Source organism: Cryptococcus depauperatus, chromosome 7 (genome assembly GCF_001720195.1).
Source record: "Cryptococcus depauperatus CBS 7841 chromosome 7, complete sequence".
Taxonomy (NCBI): Eukaryota; Fungi; Basidiomycota; class Tremellomycetes; order Tremellales; family Cryptococcaceae; genus Cryptococcus; species Cryptococcus depauperatus.
The window spans coordinates 1193082-1208771 of record NC_089474.1 but is presented as its reverse complement, the minus strand read 5'-3'; the positions used below and the strand labels follow the sequence as shown (position 1 = coordinate 1208771).

Below are 15690 nucleotides of genomic sequence, written 5' to 3'. Positions count from 1 at the left end.
CCTACAAGCATAGAAAAGGGAAGACAAGAGGCTTTGAGAAGGGTAGCGAGAGTGATAGAGCTATTCTCACGAGTATTAAAATACGACAATATGACTCATCTCTGTGCTCCGCCTCAAGAAGGCCGCCACCGCTCAACGTCCAACTCTTCCTTGCTCACTTCTCTCGTCAACAATATCCCTACTCCTATAAGGTATGTTTTCACGTCTCCAAACGCAAATCAGCGAATAGCGCTTGAAGATGAGGAAGGGAAGGGAGTGCTTAGTAAGGAGGCGGAAAGAAACCTAAAAAGAGTCGAGGTAGTAATTGGAGGAATGACTGTGGGTAGCCAGTTTGAGATTGGGAAGTGCTAATGGCATAAAAGTGCGGCGCTTGTGTGGCGTCAATAGAAAAGCAGCTGAAGCAACCGGGAATTCATTCAGTACAAGTCTCACTGCTCGCTGAGCGAGGAGTGATGGAATACGATGGGGATTACGTCCGATCTAATGGAGAAAAATGGACAGGCGATACTATAGCAGAGGAAATTGAAGATATAGGTTTTGAAGCGGCGGTTGTTGAGAAGAGTAGTGTGGAGCAAGTTGAGCTCAGAGTCTATGGGTATGTCATTACCCTTGTCATCTACAATAACCTTTGATACTAACAAAGAGTAGCCGTGAAAGTCAGGAAACCGCTGTTGACCTTCAAGGGAGATTACAATCTATCCCAGGTGTGCATTCTGTCCTCTTCCCGGCACCGTACACATATTTGCATTTGGCCTACTCGTCCAATATCTCGTCTCTTCGTCACATTTTAGACATTCTCTCATCAGCTTTTCCGCATCTTTCGTTCCTTCCTACTTTTACCTCAGACAATTCCCAGCTTCTTTCATTGAAGAAACACAAGGAGGCAGCACTTTGGAGAAAAACGTTTATCACATCCACATTCTTTGCTGTGCCTGTGTTTCTGGTAGAAATGATGGCAATGTATTTGCCAAGCTGGCTCATGGGTTGGACCATGTGGAAGGTTATAACAGGTATATATCTGGGAGATCTAATTTGCCTGGCTCTCACTGTGCCGGTACAATGTTGGCTGGCTAGGAGGTTCTATACCAATGCCTGGAAATCTCTGAAACATGGGTCTGCTACAATGTATGTGGACTCTTCTCATTTTGTCTAGGCTTGGTTATCTGATACAGAATTCAGGGATGTTCTCGTCGTCTTGGGAACTTCATCGGCTTTTACTTATTCCGTTCTCGCCATGTTTTTTGCAGTGTTTTCCTCTAATCCAGATTATCACCCACAAACGTTCTTCGATACTTCCACCATGCTTATAACTTTTGTCTCTCTTGGAAGATACATCGAAAACATTGCCAAAGGCAAAACTTCTGCAGCTTTGACAGACCTACTAAGCTTAACACCGAGCTCAGCTACAATTTATGTTGATCCTCCCGCTGAGGGCGAAGCGCTAAATTCTTCAGCAGCAACGAGAAAAATTCCCACAGATCTAGTGGAGGTGGGAGATGTCGTATTGCTTGTGCCGGGTGAAAAGATTCCTGCAGACGGAGTAGTTTTGACTGGAAATACTTCTGTCGACGAAAGCATGATCACAGGCGAAGCTGTCCCTATACCAAAGTCCGCTGCTTCTCAACTTATTGGCGGGACTGTGAACGGTCATGGAACTGTCACTTTTAGAGTGACGCGAGCTGGCAAAGACACTGCACTAGCTCAAATCGTGAAGCTTGTGGAAGAAGCTCAGACAAATAAGGCTCCCATCCAACAGTTCGCCGACAAAGTTGCCGGAGTCTTTGTACCTATTGTCATCGCTCTATCCGTAATCACCTTTGTAATTTGGATGGGCATCTCAATGTTTACTTCCCTTGCCAATCTTCCAGCTCCATTTCATTCACCTGGTGTTTCCAAGTTTGGCGTTTGTCTCAAACTGTGTATCAGTGTCGTTGTGGTCGCTTGCCCTTGCGCACTGGGATTAAGCACTCCCACAGCTGTGATGGTTGGTACTGGAGTGGGTGCAAAGAATGGAATCTTGATCAAAGGTGGCAAAGCGCTCGAGGTCACAAAGGACGTCAGGAGGGTAGTGCTCGATAAAACGGGAACGATCACTACAGGCAAAATGTGTGTCTCGTCTTTCTGTTGGGCCTCCTCATCATCTGAAGTCAATATTGGCCATGAAGATCTAGATACCGTGGCCGCTCTATCAATAACAACTGCAGCTCCTCCTATTCAAAGACATACGCTCCTAGCGCTTCTTTCTATCGCTGAAGCTAGGTCGGAGCACCCATTGGGTGTTGCTGTGGCATCTCACACACGCGATGTGCTCTCCAACGCTGGTCTTTCCTTACCTCAGGGCGAGGTAATTAATTTCCTGTCTTACACTGGCGAAGGTCTTGAAGCCACTATTAAACTTCCAGGGGGGCTACAAGAAAAGGTACGAGTTGGAAAAGCTCAGTTTGTGTGCTCTTCCATGGAGAAGGATACATTTGATGAGAGAATCTTACCACAAGAAATTGAAGATTTCGAGGTAAAAGAAATGGAACTTGCAAGAACAGTTATTTTTGTGTCTGTCATCAGGCCAGAGAGGGCAATCCCAGTGGTAGCTCTATCCCTGACTGACTCACCAAAACTCACTAGCGCTCAAGCTGTCTCTTCTCTCAAGAACATGGGCATTAAAGTCACTCTTCTTACTGGAGATGCTCTACCCACAGCACAAGCCGTCGCCAGGCAAGTCGGAATTGACGATGATGAGATCTACGCGGGCATAAGTCCGAAGGGAAAAGCCAAGATTGTTTCCGATCTCACGAATGCTGGCCATGGCGCAGTGGCCATGGTTGGTGACGGTATCAATGATTCTCCTGCTCTTGTCTCTTCATCGCTCGGTATCGCCCTTTCCTCTGGCACAAGCATTGCCATCTCAGCTGCAGATATTGTTCTCATGAACTCAGACCTTCTCGATGTTGTTGCAGCACTTGATCTGGGGAGAACGATCTTTAGAAAGATTAGAGTGAATCTAATTTGGGCTTGTTGCTATAATATATTGATGATTCCATTGGCAATGGGGGTTTTGTTGCCTTGGGGAGTACATTTGCATCCTATGATGGCCGCAGGTGCTATGACTTTCAGCAGTGTTAGTGTAGTTGGATCTTCGTTGACTTTGAAAGTAAGTTTGAATTTTTCTGACTTTGCTCCGTGTAGATGATGTGCTAAACCTGTGGTCAGTGGTGGACTCGGCCTCTATCTGCAATTCCTCCAAATCATCCTGTTCCTATCTCTTCCCAATCTTACCTCATCACAATATCAGCTGTGCTCAAAAATGCAGCTCTCAATTGTATTGATGTTGCTGTTGAAAGATTTCCGTCTTTGCGTAGACTCACCAGAAGAAACAATATGGCCACTGATGGATATGAAGCCATCCCACTACAAAGGGAAGGTCTGTATGAGGCTTGAGGATGGGGTTTGATGGACTTGCTCTTTTTGGATATTTTGTGAACATATGGGCATATTTCTAATGTTATGCTATTAGATGCACTTGTGTTTGGTCTGTAAGAAGTATAGTTAGTATATCACATTGATATTAGCAATAAAAGCTTTATGAAAATGTGTTCGAATAAGACGATTGCTGAGATTGAGTTCTTTTTAGTATCATAAGAACGTTGAGAAGATCGACTCTTGGAGCTTGAATAATTGAAAGATGTTTCATATGTGAGTTGTTTTATGAGCTGGAGCTGACGTTCAGCGCAAATAAGATGAATGCAATGAAGATGCTGCTTTTGAAACAAAGAACGGGACTCTAGATATAAGAATAACATTCATAACCTGCTTATATCTTATTAGATCAATTATTTGACTGCAAAGGCAGCGATAGACAGATTGTGTACAGCTTTTCTTCTCTTGACTAAATACTTTTAAATGTTTGAGTAGTAGCATGATAGCTAGATGTAATAAGTCTACAGGATGGAATAAGCAGGCTTGCTATCAGACATGCCAATTACCCAGAGGCATGTTTATCTTTTCATTATGCCTTTCATAACTTCCATCGCGCCTATGAAACAAGTCTCTCCCATAATCAAGTGGCTTGGGACTATCACATTAAAGATTATATCAGATAGAGCGTTCGGTGAACCTCTCAGTGGCCCAATTAGGCCATCCGCCCATTACTCGTCGCTCTTTATAGGCTGAGCCCAACGACAAGGTTCTGCTTCGATCCGTCCATACTCGTTTCAACCTTATACACTCATCTTCAGCCAATAATTCATGTATTCCTGGATGAACTGGTTTGTTTTGGATCTATCATAACTGAAACTAGATAATCGATACCAAAGGTTGTTGTTTTATAGGAGACAATTCGGCTGGCGAAGAGCTTCATAAATACTCTTTGATTGGCCGGTCGTAGGAGTTGAGTGCACATTGTACGGATTATAACTATGCTATATAGCACACAAGTAGGTGTGGCGTCCTAAACTTATGCTTATATAGACAGTAATAAAGTGAGGGACTTTTGGCTGTGCCGTGGAAGTAGGTTGAACTACCATGGGTGTCTTTGTGAATTCTCCCTGTTCAATTCTTTTATTGGAAGCTGGTGACACCCGGTATCTTCTCCTCTGTTGTCCCTTGACAAGAATTTCCATTTGGGTGCTGTTATTGACTCCGACTCTGTTGGCGAGAAGTAGCTGCTTCTCAAGACCTCCTATATCTGAAAAGAATTTGGTAGGCAAATGTATAACTTTCAGAGTACAGAACGGTACACCATTTGCAGCGCGAGTGTTGAGAGGCATATTACCTTTCTGTTGTCCTCGGAAGGAACAGCATAGCTCGTGGTCGTTTCGTTCAGCCTATACGGGCTTGTCGTTCATCCGGGCAAATCTGGAGAACTTTGGTCTGAGAGTAGTGGTAACATACTGAGCATATGATTACACAATTGAGCGAGCTAGACGTAGAGCTTCTGACTTTTAATCATCTTCCAGCCTATTTAACCTTGACTGTCGTTCAAGTAATTTTGTTCTGAGATTTTCATAACGCACTGTGTAGCAGCCACTGGCGAGGGCCCAAGGATTGCTCAAGACTCAGCTCCCATGTTGAAACGAGCCGCCTCTAATTCCAATCCAGCCTTTTTTAATCTAGTAGCGGCAGTTTGGTTATAAGTCGTTATCCTGATTCAAAACCTCAATGAGAAATCAATTGTATCCTAGTAGAGAAAAAGAATTACAATCCACTTTCTCTAGAATCACGTGACTTTTGCTAAAGATTATTTATCTTTATATATTTCAATTCTGACTTTAAATTACATCTTTCATTGACATTAGAAACACTTTTCGACAACAAATATCATGTACAAAAGCGTACTGAAATACTCAAAGCCTCTGCCTCTAGGCTTCTTCCGGCGGTCTTTTGGCTTTTCCTTGTCGACTCCATCGACTCCTAGTTCATCGACATTTAGCATTAGTGGATTATCAGATAGAGCTGCCAATCCTGTAGTGAGAGACGCCTTGGTTCCTATTGTTGTTGAGCAAACGGTAAAGCTCAATCAGACATGGCTGCAGTGAAGATACATTCCCATTGACGCGATACGGTAGGCTAGAGGAGAAAGAAGTTATGACATTTATTCAAGGCTATTGAAGGAGCGAGTGGTGTTTCTGGGTGTTGTATGTGGAGTGAAGATAACTGTCAGGAATTTTCTGCTAACTTGCACACAAAGGTCAATTCACAGGACGCAACTCTCCTCACAGCTCAACTCCTGTTTCTGGAGGCTGAAGATCCCAAACGTCCCATCAAACTTTACATCAACTCCCCAGGAGGAGAGGTCACTTCTGGATTAGCCATCTATGACACTATGCAATATATTCAAAGCCCAGTCCACACATTCTGCTTGGGACAAGCGGCAAGTATGGGGAGTCTGCTGCTGGCTGGTGGTGAGAAAGGCAAAAGATTTTGCTTAAAAAATGGCAGTGTCATGATTCATCGTAGGCTGTATTACTCGATCATTTGACCTTTAGCTCATGGTTGTTTGTAGAACCGTCTGGAGGGGCTCAAGGTCAAGCTACAGACATCGCCCTTCACGCCAAGGAGATTTTACGCATACGCTCAGCCCTCACCGATATTTACGCTGACCACTGCACACTACCCTCTGAGAGTAGAGATTCTTGTCGAGGGAGATTTGAAAAAGCGTTAGAAAGGGATTATTTCATGACTGCTGAAGAGGCAATGGAGTTTGGGATTATTGATAAGATTATCGGAAGAAGGATCGAGGAGGACTCAGAGCAAAAGTCAAAGTAACATGTGCACATCCGCTGTTCCTTTTACCGAATCTATGCTGCATCATCGTCCTGCATTAGCTGGGTTATAGAGTCTACTAGTAGTATACGTTGTAATTGTGTCACTTGTGAATTTTTTGCCGGTTTGTTAAAGACCTAGTGCGTACAATGACTGATGTATCACTTTCAGCAAAACTTCACATATACATACCGAAATTGTCAGTTAAGAATGATATCCAAATCTTGACAACAAGGGTCAAAGTACGTCCAGTAGATGGCGGAGAATCAAAAATAGCAATTGTACAAGATGACAGCTGCGCCTACAGAAGCTCAAAATTCTTCAACAAGCTTGTATTCTCAGAGGAGAATGATCAGCGGTCGACGAAGATTGCACCTTCTCGACTAACATATTGCTATCACCGTTAGCGGAGTGAGAGTCGTGATCTACTGTCGCCGCTGAGTGTAAGGTTTCAGCTGGCGTATCTCTTTTGACGGAAAGTTCCTCGTTCGGCAAGCCTTGTGGAATATTGGGAACGAAAGCTGGTGTAAAGCGGATACACTCGAGCAGTACAACATCGTTAGAAGGTGGTAGTGTGATCAAGACTGGGCTCTCCGCAAAACCATTAATGGTTGCACGATAATCAACATATTGGTCAGAGCCAAGCAGTGCTATATCACCATCAGCTTTATGTACAACAAACTAGATTGAATCGGGTAACACACCGCTCATTTGGACCCGCACCTCCACATCTTTCTGATAATGTTTTCCTTCCTTCACTGCACAACAAGGACATCGCCAGATAGTGCCCTTAAACTCTGTGCTTGCTTTAACGCACTGACGATGATATACTTGCTTGCATTTTGGACACTCTGTCGTGTCATTAAGTAGTGTTTCCGGGGGTGGCACCTTGCAAATACAGTGAAATGAATGGGGGTGTGATTCAGCTAGCAAGAGGCGAGCTTTTCGACGACGAGTTATGCTGTTTCGTACTTGTCCCTCGATGAAAGTAGTCTGTGTTGTATGATCCTTGGCAGCAAGCGAGTCAGCATCTGCAGGAGCTAAACTTGCCGTTTTGATAAGTATATTTTGTCTTGTCTTTGCCCTTATTGCATCTTGCATCCTCCGAAACAGCCAATTTGTTAACACACAACGTTCATTGGTTTCTGAGTTGTGCACATCAAAAACGAGAGGTAGAGTGTAAATCTTACGAATAGCATGTCGTATGGATTTGAGGTCCATGATAGGCATAGCTTGATCAAGAGGATCGGTAAGGTGAATCAGTTTGGGAGCATAGCGAACTGCTATGATCGCAATGGATTGAGCAACTTCGAACTCGACAGGTGTTATCACAAAATTCCAACGTTCTGGTAATATCAGCTCTATGAATGCGTGAAGTGAAGGACCATCATCGTTGGGAAGCCGTTGGCACATTGCGCATTTGAACTCTACAAGTAGATTCCGAGGAGAGACATCTACGCATTTAGGATGATATTCGTATCCGCAGTTCTTGCATGTGATTGTTGTAGAACCTACAGGAGACCGACAGAAGCAAATTTTTCTAGAGTTAGGCTCGTCATCATCTGGTGCCAAGTTGTTTTCGAACTCGGCACGAATATATTCAATTGTATTGGACAAGTCAGGCCCTGAGACTCCAAGCATTTTGCTTGCAGCCTCGTTCCATAGCGAATGATAATCCAATTCCTGCTGAAGTTGACTGATTTCTGGGATCCTGACATGATTGAGAGGCGCAGATGCTGCAGCGACAGCCTTGCATAACCTCGTGGCGGCTGCAGTAGACCCTTTTGTAGTTAATATATTTGTGGCTGATGTCTGCCAGCTGATGGCGCTCTTACGAATAGCCTCCAGCTTGCGAAGAACATTTATAGAAACGGGAACATGTTCTTCTTGTTCAACAAGAGCAGAAATGTCTTGGATTTCTATGCACTGTGAGGCTAATAGAATCTCAGCAGCCCGCATCCATTCTTTGGCCTTAATCTGTCTTTTCTTCAATTCCTTGACCAAAATGTGTTCTTGTAAAATGCCACAATTGACGGATTCTTCTAACAAAGCGATGATATCCTCATACTCCAACCTTCGATCGTCAACTTCTTCTTCAACTTTTCTTATCCAATCCTGTCTTTGTACAATTCTCTCTAATGGCACCAGCTCAGGGAAATCCAACCCTAGTGATTGGCCTAAAATGAAAGTAGTTTTACACTTTTGGCGATCTAATTCTTCCTCAGGTGCGGCCAATAACGATTTGGCCTCCTCACGGAAACTGATGATAGTCAGCTTTAATTGTCGGAGTTGTGGAAGTTCGGGAGCATCGAATGCCAGTCGATCAATTTGTTGTAGGAGATTGATAAAATGCTCCGGCCCACGATCTATGGAATCCATTCCGTCGTCTAGCTCGGTTCTGGCTCGCTTGTTCGTGCGATCACTGTCTTGCTTTGCATTCTGTTTTCTTTTGCCAGTGTTTTTCCTCGCACCTATTGCTGTCACTGCATCCATCAGAGATGATGCTCTATCTACAAAATGTTTAAGCGCTTTAAGTTCAGATAAGGGGTATTCTATTTTCTCTCCCTCAGCGAGAATCGTCCGTAACGATTTCAGCTGTGGCCTAGCATTCTCCAATACTTTTGTAAATTTGAATCGCCATTGATTAGGAATAAGTGCCCGCTGCTCGAGAACTTCAAGCATGTTCTTCAGATGTCCATCATCGAAGCGCTTGCGCATCGTTTTGACAGACAGTTCACAGGAGCAGAGCTCCTCAACATGGCTCAAACATGCTACAGAAGTTGTACAAGGGCAAGTACATTGGGCAAGGTAGCAAAAGGACTTGCAGATTGAACATTGATATTGATCTTCAGGACAGTCTTCTTCAATGAGATCTTCGTTCATTTGAATATAGTCAGCACGAATAGTATTTCGAAACGCCAATTCATCCGTGACCATTCTGGCAAATGCGTCTTTCAGCCTGAACATGATCAGCTCAATCTATTTGTGGCGTTGGAAGCAATTTTACCAGAGTGCAGTCCGAATAGTCTCTGAATAGATGGCAGTTGTCAGGATGAGCTCATCATGCGAGAAAACGGGCGCCTTCTGATATTCTTGATAGCGTAACACACATTCTTTACCATCAGGTAACCAATCTGGTAGAGCAAAATTGACTGCCTCATTCAAATTGATCTATTGCCAAAAATGAGTGGATTTGTCTATGATTTAAAAAAATGCCTAATATCTTACCCCGTGATTGAACCCACAATGGTATGCTTTGGGGAAAGTTATCACAAATTCATTTGGTCTCTGATCGCACGCTACAACCTTCACTCCAGCCTCTTTAAGTCGCCCAGGGTTCATCATGGTGACCAACTGGAAAAGGAGACCGGGCTGTTGTTCGAAAAGATCGGGTGCCTCTGATTTAATTGCTGCTTCAAAATTCCCAGCGTCACTGCCAGGAACACCATACCATGTCTTGGTTTCACCCCAGTACACTAATCATGTCAGTGTCGGGCAACAGTGCAGGAACCGTACATACTGTAATTGATACTGTACGTATAATGGTCTTCGTTATGCCAACAGAAAGTAGAAAACATCATCCCAATATAAATCCAGGGAACAGTCATACCGGAAATATCTTGTTTAATGTATCTTAATAAACTACACATAGTTGCATCAGCGACTCAAGGTTGATAGTCTTATTTCAACAACTCACGAAGCTGGCAAGATCGGCATGTTGTTCAGATTCCAAGGGTCGGCTGAATATAGGTTAAGAGGCTGAACTTCGAGGGTTGGTGCAGCACTGAGTGGAATGTCAATATAATCAATACAAGCAAAACTTAACTCCATCCACCTTCCATGAGTTGTAGAGTGTATATCTGCGCCATATTCTACGTCCACCGTATCCAACGAACTATCAGTCAACCTCCAAAATTCCCGTTCCACATCATCCTCTGTCACAGATTTACCTCCAAGCTGCCTTGACGCAATTTCCTCTGTGCCCTCGGACACCATGACATCGTCTGCTGGTAAAAGTTGTATATGCTGTGTTGAATGAGGTTGGTGAGAATACCACCATGCTTGCGAGAAGGTTGTGTCACGAGCATGAAAGCTTGGAATGCAGTGTTCCTCGCCTTCCTCAAAGCCAAAATCTTCACCTTGCGAGAGGAGACAAGAGGTGCAAAACCACTCTTCGTGAATAGGAACCACCGCAAGAGGAGGATCAAGACAGTAGATATGAAAGCCTAAGCATGAAATCAGCTTGTAATAAAAAATCATTTGGAAGAACGGACCACGATCGCAACCATCACAGAGAAGAATTTTCTCTGCACTATGTCCATCTCCGCATATCTCGCATACCTATAAAAGCAGTGTGTCAGCAGCAACTATGTCAAATCATTAGATCAAACCTACCTCTCCTTTCTGGTACTCTTGCTTCATGAGCGAGCGGCGTGTCAAGAGTTTTTTTTTTGGAGACTCTTCTTCGCTCAATTCACTTTCATCACCGTCTTTTTCTGAAAAACCAGGGACGTTAATTTCCATTGCACGTGAGGTAGTGTTGGTTTTTGGATTGAGAACATTTAAGTCTTCTTCAGTCTTTGGCGTCAAACTTCCTTCGGAAGTTAAACTCCGTAGATCTTGGAGGCGCGACGTTAAGGATGTTGCACGAGGTTCTCTATGACTTGATTGAACCATAGTTGCGGGTTTCACAGGTGAGCCGGCAACAGAAGACGCTTTGGCCCGTACCGCCCATTTATCAAAAGGAAGTATGATGTTCATGTAGGCTGCCCGGATGTGAGGCGTCCACGATGGTTTATGATCTAATAATTCTGTGATCTTGGGCCATCCCTTGAATCTATCCAGCTCCAGATAACCACCCGACTTGTTGACTTCACGCCTCAATTTCCACACATCGAGTGGTTGGCGATCAATCAGCGGGATATGGGCCTTTGCATCACCTTGTTGCATGTGAAACATGGACAATTGTTCGAGGAAGTTGAGTTTGGCGCGAGAAGCAGCTTCAAGCTGATTCAATCTTTGCAAACGAGATTTAAACCTGAAAGTCTCTGTCGCTAGAGCAAAAGGCATCTGCCACCCCTCTGGCGGCACGATTTTGCATATACCATAAACTTTTCCTTCTTCGGCGATAGAGTCGATGTAAGCCATGGGGTCTTGAAACTGCTCAACAGTAGGATAAAAAGTTGGGCACTCTTCCAACCCAAAAAGCCTCGGCTCGCGCCGCGGTGTAGGGCAACGCGGTGCTTTGGTCCGTACATTGTCTGTCGAGAAAGAAGGGTTGATGACTTTTGGACGATTGAGGGGATTCCGTAGAGGATGCGGAGCCGATGGCAAGGGCGGTAAGTTAGCAACCCCATCGGGCCAGAAAACAGTTTCGCTTTGCTCAAAAATGTTTTGTGTAGGCGTTGAAGATTTGTCGAGTCTGGTTATGGCATCTATCTTGGACTTGCGCTGCCTCCGCTTGGATTCGCCAGAAGCGCCTGATGATGACGGTAACGTCCCTTGAGGCAACTCTTTGGGGAATTGCAACGAAGAAGTGAATGTGGGTACAGCCTTGCGAAATGATTTCACTGGAGACGGGGTAGTGGTAGTAGCTGTACGAGGCGTTGGAAATATATTTGACTGACGGCGAGTGGAGACACTAGGCGTAGAGGGACTTTGGCTCGCAGGGTGAGATTGATTGGACAAAGGCCACATCTTTCCGTTGCTCTCTTAGCACTTGCGGATGGCCCACAAAAGCCAGAAAAGTCAGCCAGATTGGGTCAAGCTAAATTAGCTGGTTTCTTTCAAAAAATAATGAAAAAGAAATGTCAAAACAAAAAGATAAAGTCTTTTTTAATATCGTTTTAAAAATAAAAGACCCTCACTTAGTCTTGGGTGACTCTCGTTTATGAAAAATCACGTGACTGTATTTGGCTCCATCGATGGTTTGAAAACGTCGTTATTTGGACTTTTGAATTTACTTTTATATTATCATTTGAATTAGGTTTGAACTTCAAGTTGGCATATAAGTGGGCTTTGGTCATGTCTCTCAATACAATTCAGCTTGGCTCTAATGGCATTCCTTCCTTGTTGCCTAGTATGTTCCATCTCTTCTTTCGGAGCGATTGGCCTCGTTGCCTCTAATAGTGCTGACCTCTTGCAATTTAATCTTCTCTGTAAACTGCTTGAAATATGAAGACGAGGAACTTTTGACCCAAGGAAACTCTGCTCAGATCACCTTGTCCATCCCTCCTTCTCTGCAAGGACCCAAGAGGACAGTTGACGCCAAAGGTAATATTTGGGTAACCGACCAGCGGGTAAATATATTTTTCAGCTCGAGATTTGAGCGGTCAGGTAGCAGCTGATACGGCTTGGCCTTTAATAGGTGGTATTCATCACAGATAGTCTCAAGGCGGCTGGACCGACGGATGTGGGGAGCAGTACTGATGGGCCACCTGGATATGATGCTCAACACAGCTTGAACTCTGTTGAGATTGGATATGTAAGTTTTTATCCACCGGCTCTTTATGTGTTTGGTTTACAGACTCGTTAATCCACCTTTGCTATCTCTAGTCTGTTCTGCGTTCATGCACCTATAACTTACCAACCTTCTCCGCCAACCATATTCTTCTCACCTTCATACCCTCCCCCTATTCGTCCTCGCTCCCACAGATCTCATCCAGTCAACATATTGAGCTAAAAGCTGTTATTGGGGAAGGAGCAGGTCATGGTGTGTGGAAAAGAATTGAAGGTGAGAGAGGAAGGGCAGAGGAGAGGGTGAATGCTGCTAGGGATGAGCTTCGTGAGTATTAATGAATGACCGTTGACAGATACTGAACCTGAATGAAAGCGGCATATGAAGGTGCGCCTCCCGCTTTCGATGAACCTCCCAAGTACTAAGCGAGCCGGACTTGCCTTCATGGGAGAGTCTTGTACTGATCATGTAACATTAGATGTTTATAGACACGATACGTACATAAAATTGATATGTGAGTGTGTATAAACACTTGCTTGAGCCATCACTGCAGACCGGTTGTATACAGAAAAGATAAATCTCTCTATGTTTGTACCACCAAGGTTTTGTCCTATTCTAAATCTTGGATATCGGTTTATCATTTGAAAAGTGCAACACTGAGAATCTCAGGATGATGGTTCTTGAAGAAATGAAGATAATTGACATGTCCAAGCAAGCATGGTTTTTTGTCCTTTACAGCATTTGGGCCTTGTTGGCTCAGCTAGGCAAGCAAACAACTGGAATGGTGATCCTGTATATTATACACACCTATATTCCATTTACTCTGTATTACCATTCGACAGCGCTGGGTAAACAGAACCAGGGAAGTTGTCAATATACAACAAATAGATTCATCTAAACACATTTAACGTTTTGAATCCAACAACTTCCCCAGCAGCTTACCCTACGCCTAAACACTTTTTCTGGGATACCACCAAACTCCCTCTTTTTCTTTTACAATCCTAACAAACTTGGCAACCAACTTGTCTCTGCCCTTCATATCACCCTCCCTTGTCAAGCCCCGTAGGAATGGCGTGATTTCCTCGGGAGTCCATCTTGGTCGAGTTTGAAAGAGTTGAGCAAATCGGCGTGACGGATTGAGGGGAAGAGAGGAAAAAGGATAGTACCTGAGTATTTGAGAAGAAGAGGACGCAAGTGCAGAAGGTGGAGGCGGATCGAGGAGATGTTCGCCCTATCGTCCAAGTTAGCTAAGGACGGGTGTACGTGTATAAACATACTTGAAGAAGCCTAAGGCTGACGTGCTCAGTCCATTTCTCGCCCACTTCTTCTCTCCATTCTGCCATAAACTCGTCCTTTCTCTTGTTTTTCTTGATTTTGCACAGCAAGCCCATGCCGACTTGTTTTACTATCCTCTCAACATCTGCTATCCACAAATCACCTTGCACCTCCCCAAACAGACCCAGCACTGCAGCCGAGAGTGAAGGAGAGACATCGTGTTCCTCCAAAGAAGAGATAAGAGCCTCTGTGGGAGCACTGGAGGATGCGCCAGCATGAACTGTGAGGAGGCAGAGGACAATCGTCAAGAGCTCTTTGAGTTCGGCTGGGGGAAGCAGCAGCATCTTGCCATCGACTTCCACCACATTCCTCTCCCTAAGTCCTTCTTCCAGTTCCTCGTCACTAGCCTGGATGACACTCTGAAGTTGCTCCTTGGTCCATCGCTTCATGTGTTTACTCTCTTCCCCGACACGTTTCCTCTTTCCTAACACCCCTTCACTTATTCCTTCCCATGCGCTTGCGCTCAGAACCGTTCCAATACGCTCCAAATTTGCGGCAACTGGCAGGCATTCCAATACCTCATGGCAAACGTCTCTTATCTCTAGCGTTTCTCGCCCTCCTGGAAACGATCCTGTGCCATCAAAGAGAGGGATGCAGACGAGCAGAGAATTGGATATGCCAATCGTCCGAAGCTGGAAAGTTGCATTCGGCGTATGCAGCGTCGCATCGTCAGATGGACGGCCTTTTATAGTCAAACTGCGAGAATATTAGTTATTATCAACGTTAAAATAAAGAAATAATTAAACTTGCGGAAATACAGAATCATTTGCCTCCACCTGCTTCAAAATCTCTGGTGGCAATTCCAGCAACTGAAAAGTTTCCTCTCCAACACTGCCACGTGGAAATCTCATGACCACCTGCTTTTGGGGGAGTGCATTATTCATTTTTGCCACCCAAAGCGCGTGAAAGATGGTTGACAAGACCGACGCGTAGAGATATACGTGTTCAAGGTGCCACACGGCACTATTCCCGTTACGCCGCGACCCCTCCCGAGACTCTTCAATCACTTTTATTCCATCTCAATTTCTCTTGTACAACATCACAATGTCCATCCTCGCCCGCTCCACCCTCCGCGTCGCTCGACATTTGCAAGCTCCTCGCCAGGTCAGAGGCGTACACATTGAAAACACCGTCGACCAGTGGGTTGATTGTGTCGCTGGAACGAGCACATACTGATGGCAAGCAGCACCCTCCCTACTGACCTTACCAACAAGACAGCATTGGCAGCAAAGATGATTGTGTTTAGTGTTGTAAGCTTTGGTATCCCGTTTTTCGGCGCCTGGTTCCAATTGCAAGTGTTGTCCGTGTTGTTGGGTGCTGGAGCTGATAATTGGATTTTAGGAGAAAGGCTGCTGCATAGAGTTGTGGAGAAAATGCATGTCATGTGCCGTCTGGCCAGTAAGAGTTGGCATTCGTGGTTTTGACAGTTGGACAAGTAGATACAGTAAAAGCGCTGTTTTGGTTGTGGGAGCGGACTGCTCTAGTTGTTCTCGCTGGTTTTGTGGTTGTCGCATTGCCCATCCCTCTCCTGGATATTATCAAAGTGTCTTTGCTGGGAATGCTACCGCTGAGATGACTGTCCACTCGTCAGAAAAGATGGCAAGGATTTCGGTACAAATGACTGCCTCCACTTTTTATCT

General features: G+C 44.6%; 6 protein-coding genes across 6 annotated transcripts; 4 read left to right on the top strand and 2 right to left on the bottom strand.

Moving 5' to 3' along the window:
• Positions 1-90: 90 nt before the first annotated feature.
• On the top strand, positions 91-3435 carry L203_105799 (uncharacterized protein; the record flags this gene model as incomplete). Its single annotated transcript, XM_066215163.1, has 5 exons — positions 91-318; positions 363-595; positions 649-1125; positions 1180-3148; positions 3208-3435. The coding sequence occupies 5 exons, from the start codon at positions 91-93 to the stop codon at positions 3433-3435; spliced, it is 3135 nt and encodes a 1044-aa protein (XP_066071260.1).
• A 1880-nt stretch (positions 3436-5315) lies between these two features.
• Positions 5316-6261, top strand: L203_105798 (ATP-dependent Clp endopeptidase, proteolytic subunit ClpP; the record flags this gene model as incomplete). The annotated part of the gene is made up of 4 exons (XM_066215162.1): positions 5316-5501; positions 5562-5630; positions 5684-5948; positions 5999-6261. The coding sequence occupies 4 exons, from the start codon at positions 5316-5318 to the stop codon at positions 6259-6261; spliced, it is 783 nt and encodes a 260-aa protein (XP_066071259.1).
• A 318-nt stretch (positions 6262-6579) lies between these two features.
• On the bottom strand, positions 6580-11955 carry L203_105797 (uncharacterized protein; the record flags this gene model as incomplete). The annotated part of the gene is made up of 9 exons (XM_066215161.1): positions 6580-6908; positions 6963-9217; positions 9266-9429; positions 9487-9734; positions 9779-9900; positions 9956-10042; positions 10094-10484; positions 10533-10599; positions 10654-11955. The coding sequence occupies 9 exons, from the start codon at positions 11953-11955 to the stop codon at positions 6580-6582; spliced, it is 4965 nt and encodes a 1654-aa protein (XP_066071258.1).
• A 327-nt stretch (positions 11956-12282) lies between these two features.
• Positions 12283-13140, top strand: L203_105796 (uncharacterized protein; the record flags this gene model as incomplete). The annotated part of the gene is made up of 5 exons (XM_066215160.1): positions 12283-12337; positions 12439-12557; positions 12626-12742; positions 12814-13042; positions 13091-13140. 5 exons carry the CDS (start codon positions 12283-12285, stop codon positions 13138-13140), a joined length of 570 nt encoding a protein of 189 aa, XP_066071257.1.
• Positions 13141-13585: 445 nt separating this feature from the next.
• L203_105795 (uncharacterized protein) lies at positions 13586-14934 on the bottom strand (the record flags this gene model as incomplete). Its single annotated transcript, XM_066215159.1, has 5 exons — positions 13586-13609; positions 13658-13664; positions 13726-13946; positions 13993-14746; positions 14801-14934. The coding sequence occupies 5 exons, from the start codon at positions 14932-14934 to the stop codon at positions 13586-13588; spliced, it is 1140 nt and encodes a 379-aa protein (XP_066071256.1).
• A 160-nt stretch (positions 14935-15094) lies between these two features.
• L203_105794 (uncharacterized protein) lies at positions 15095-15410 on the top strand (the record flags this gene model as incomplete). Its single annotated transcript, XM_066215158.1, has 3 exons — positions 15095-15189; positions 15237-15341; positions 15392-15410. 3 exons carry the CDS (start codon positions 15095-15097, stop codon positions 15408-15410), a joined length of 219 nt encoding a protein of 72 aa, XP_066071255.1.
• Between the last annotated feature and the right edge of the window lie 280 nt (positions 15411-15690).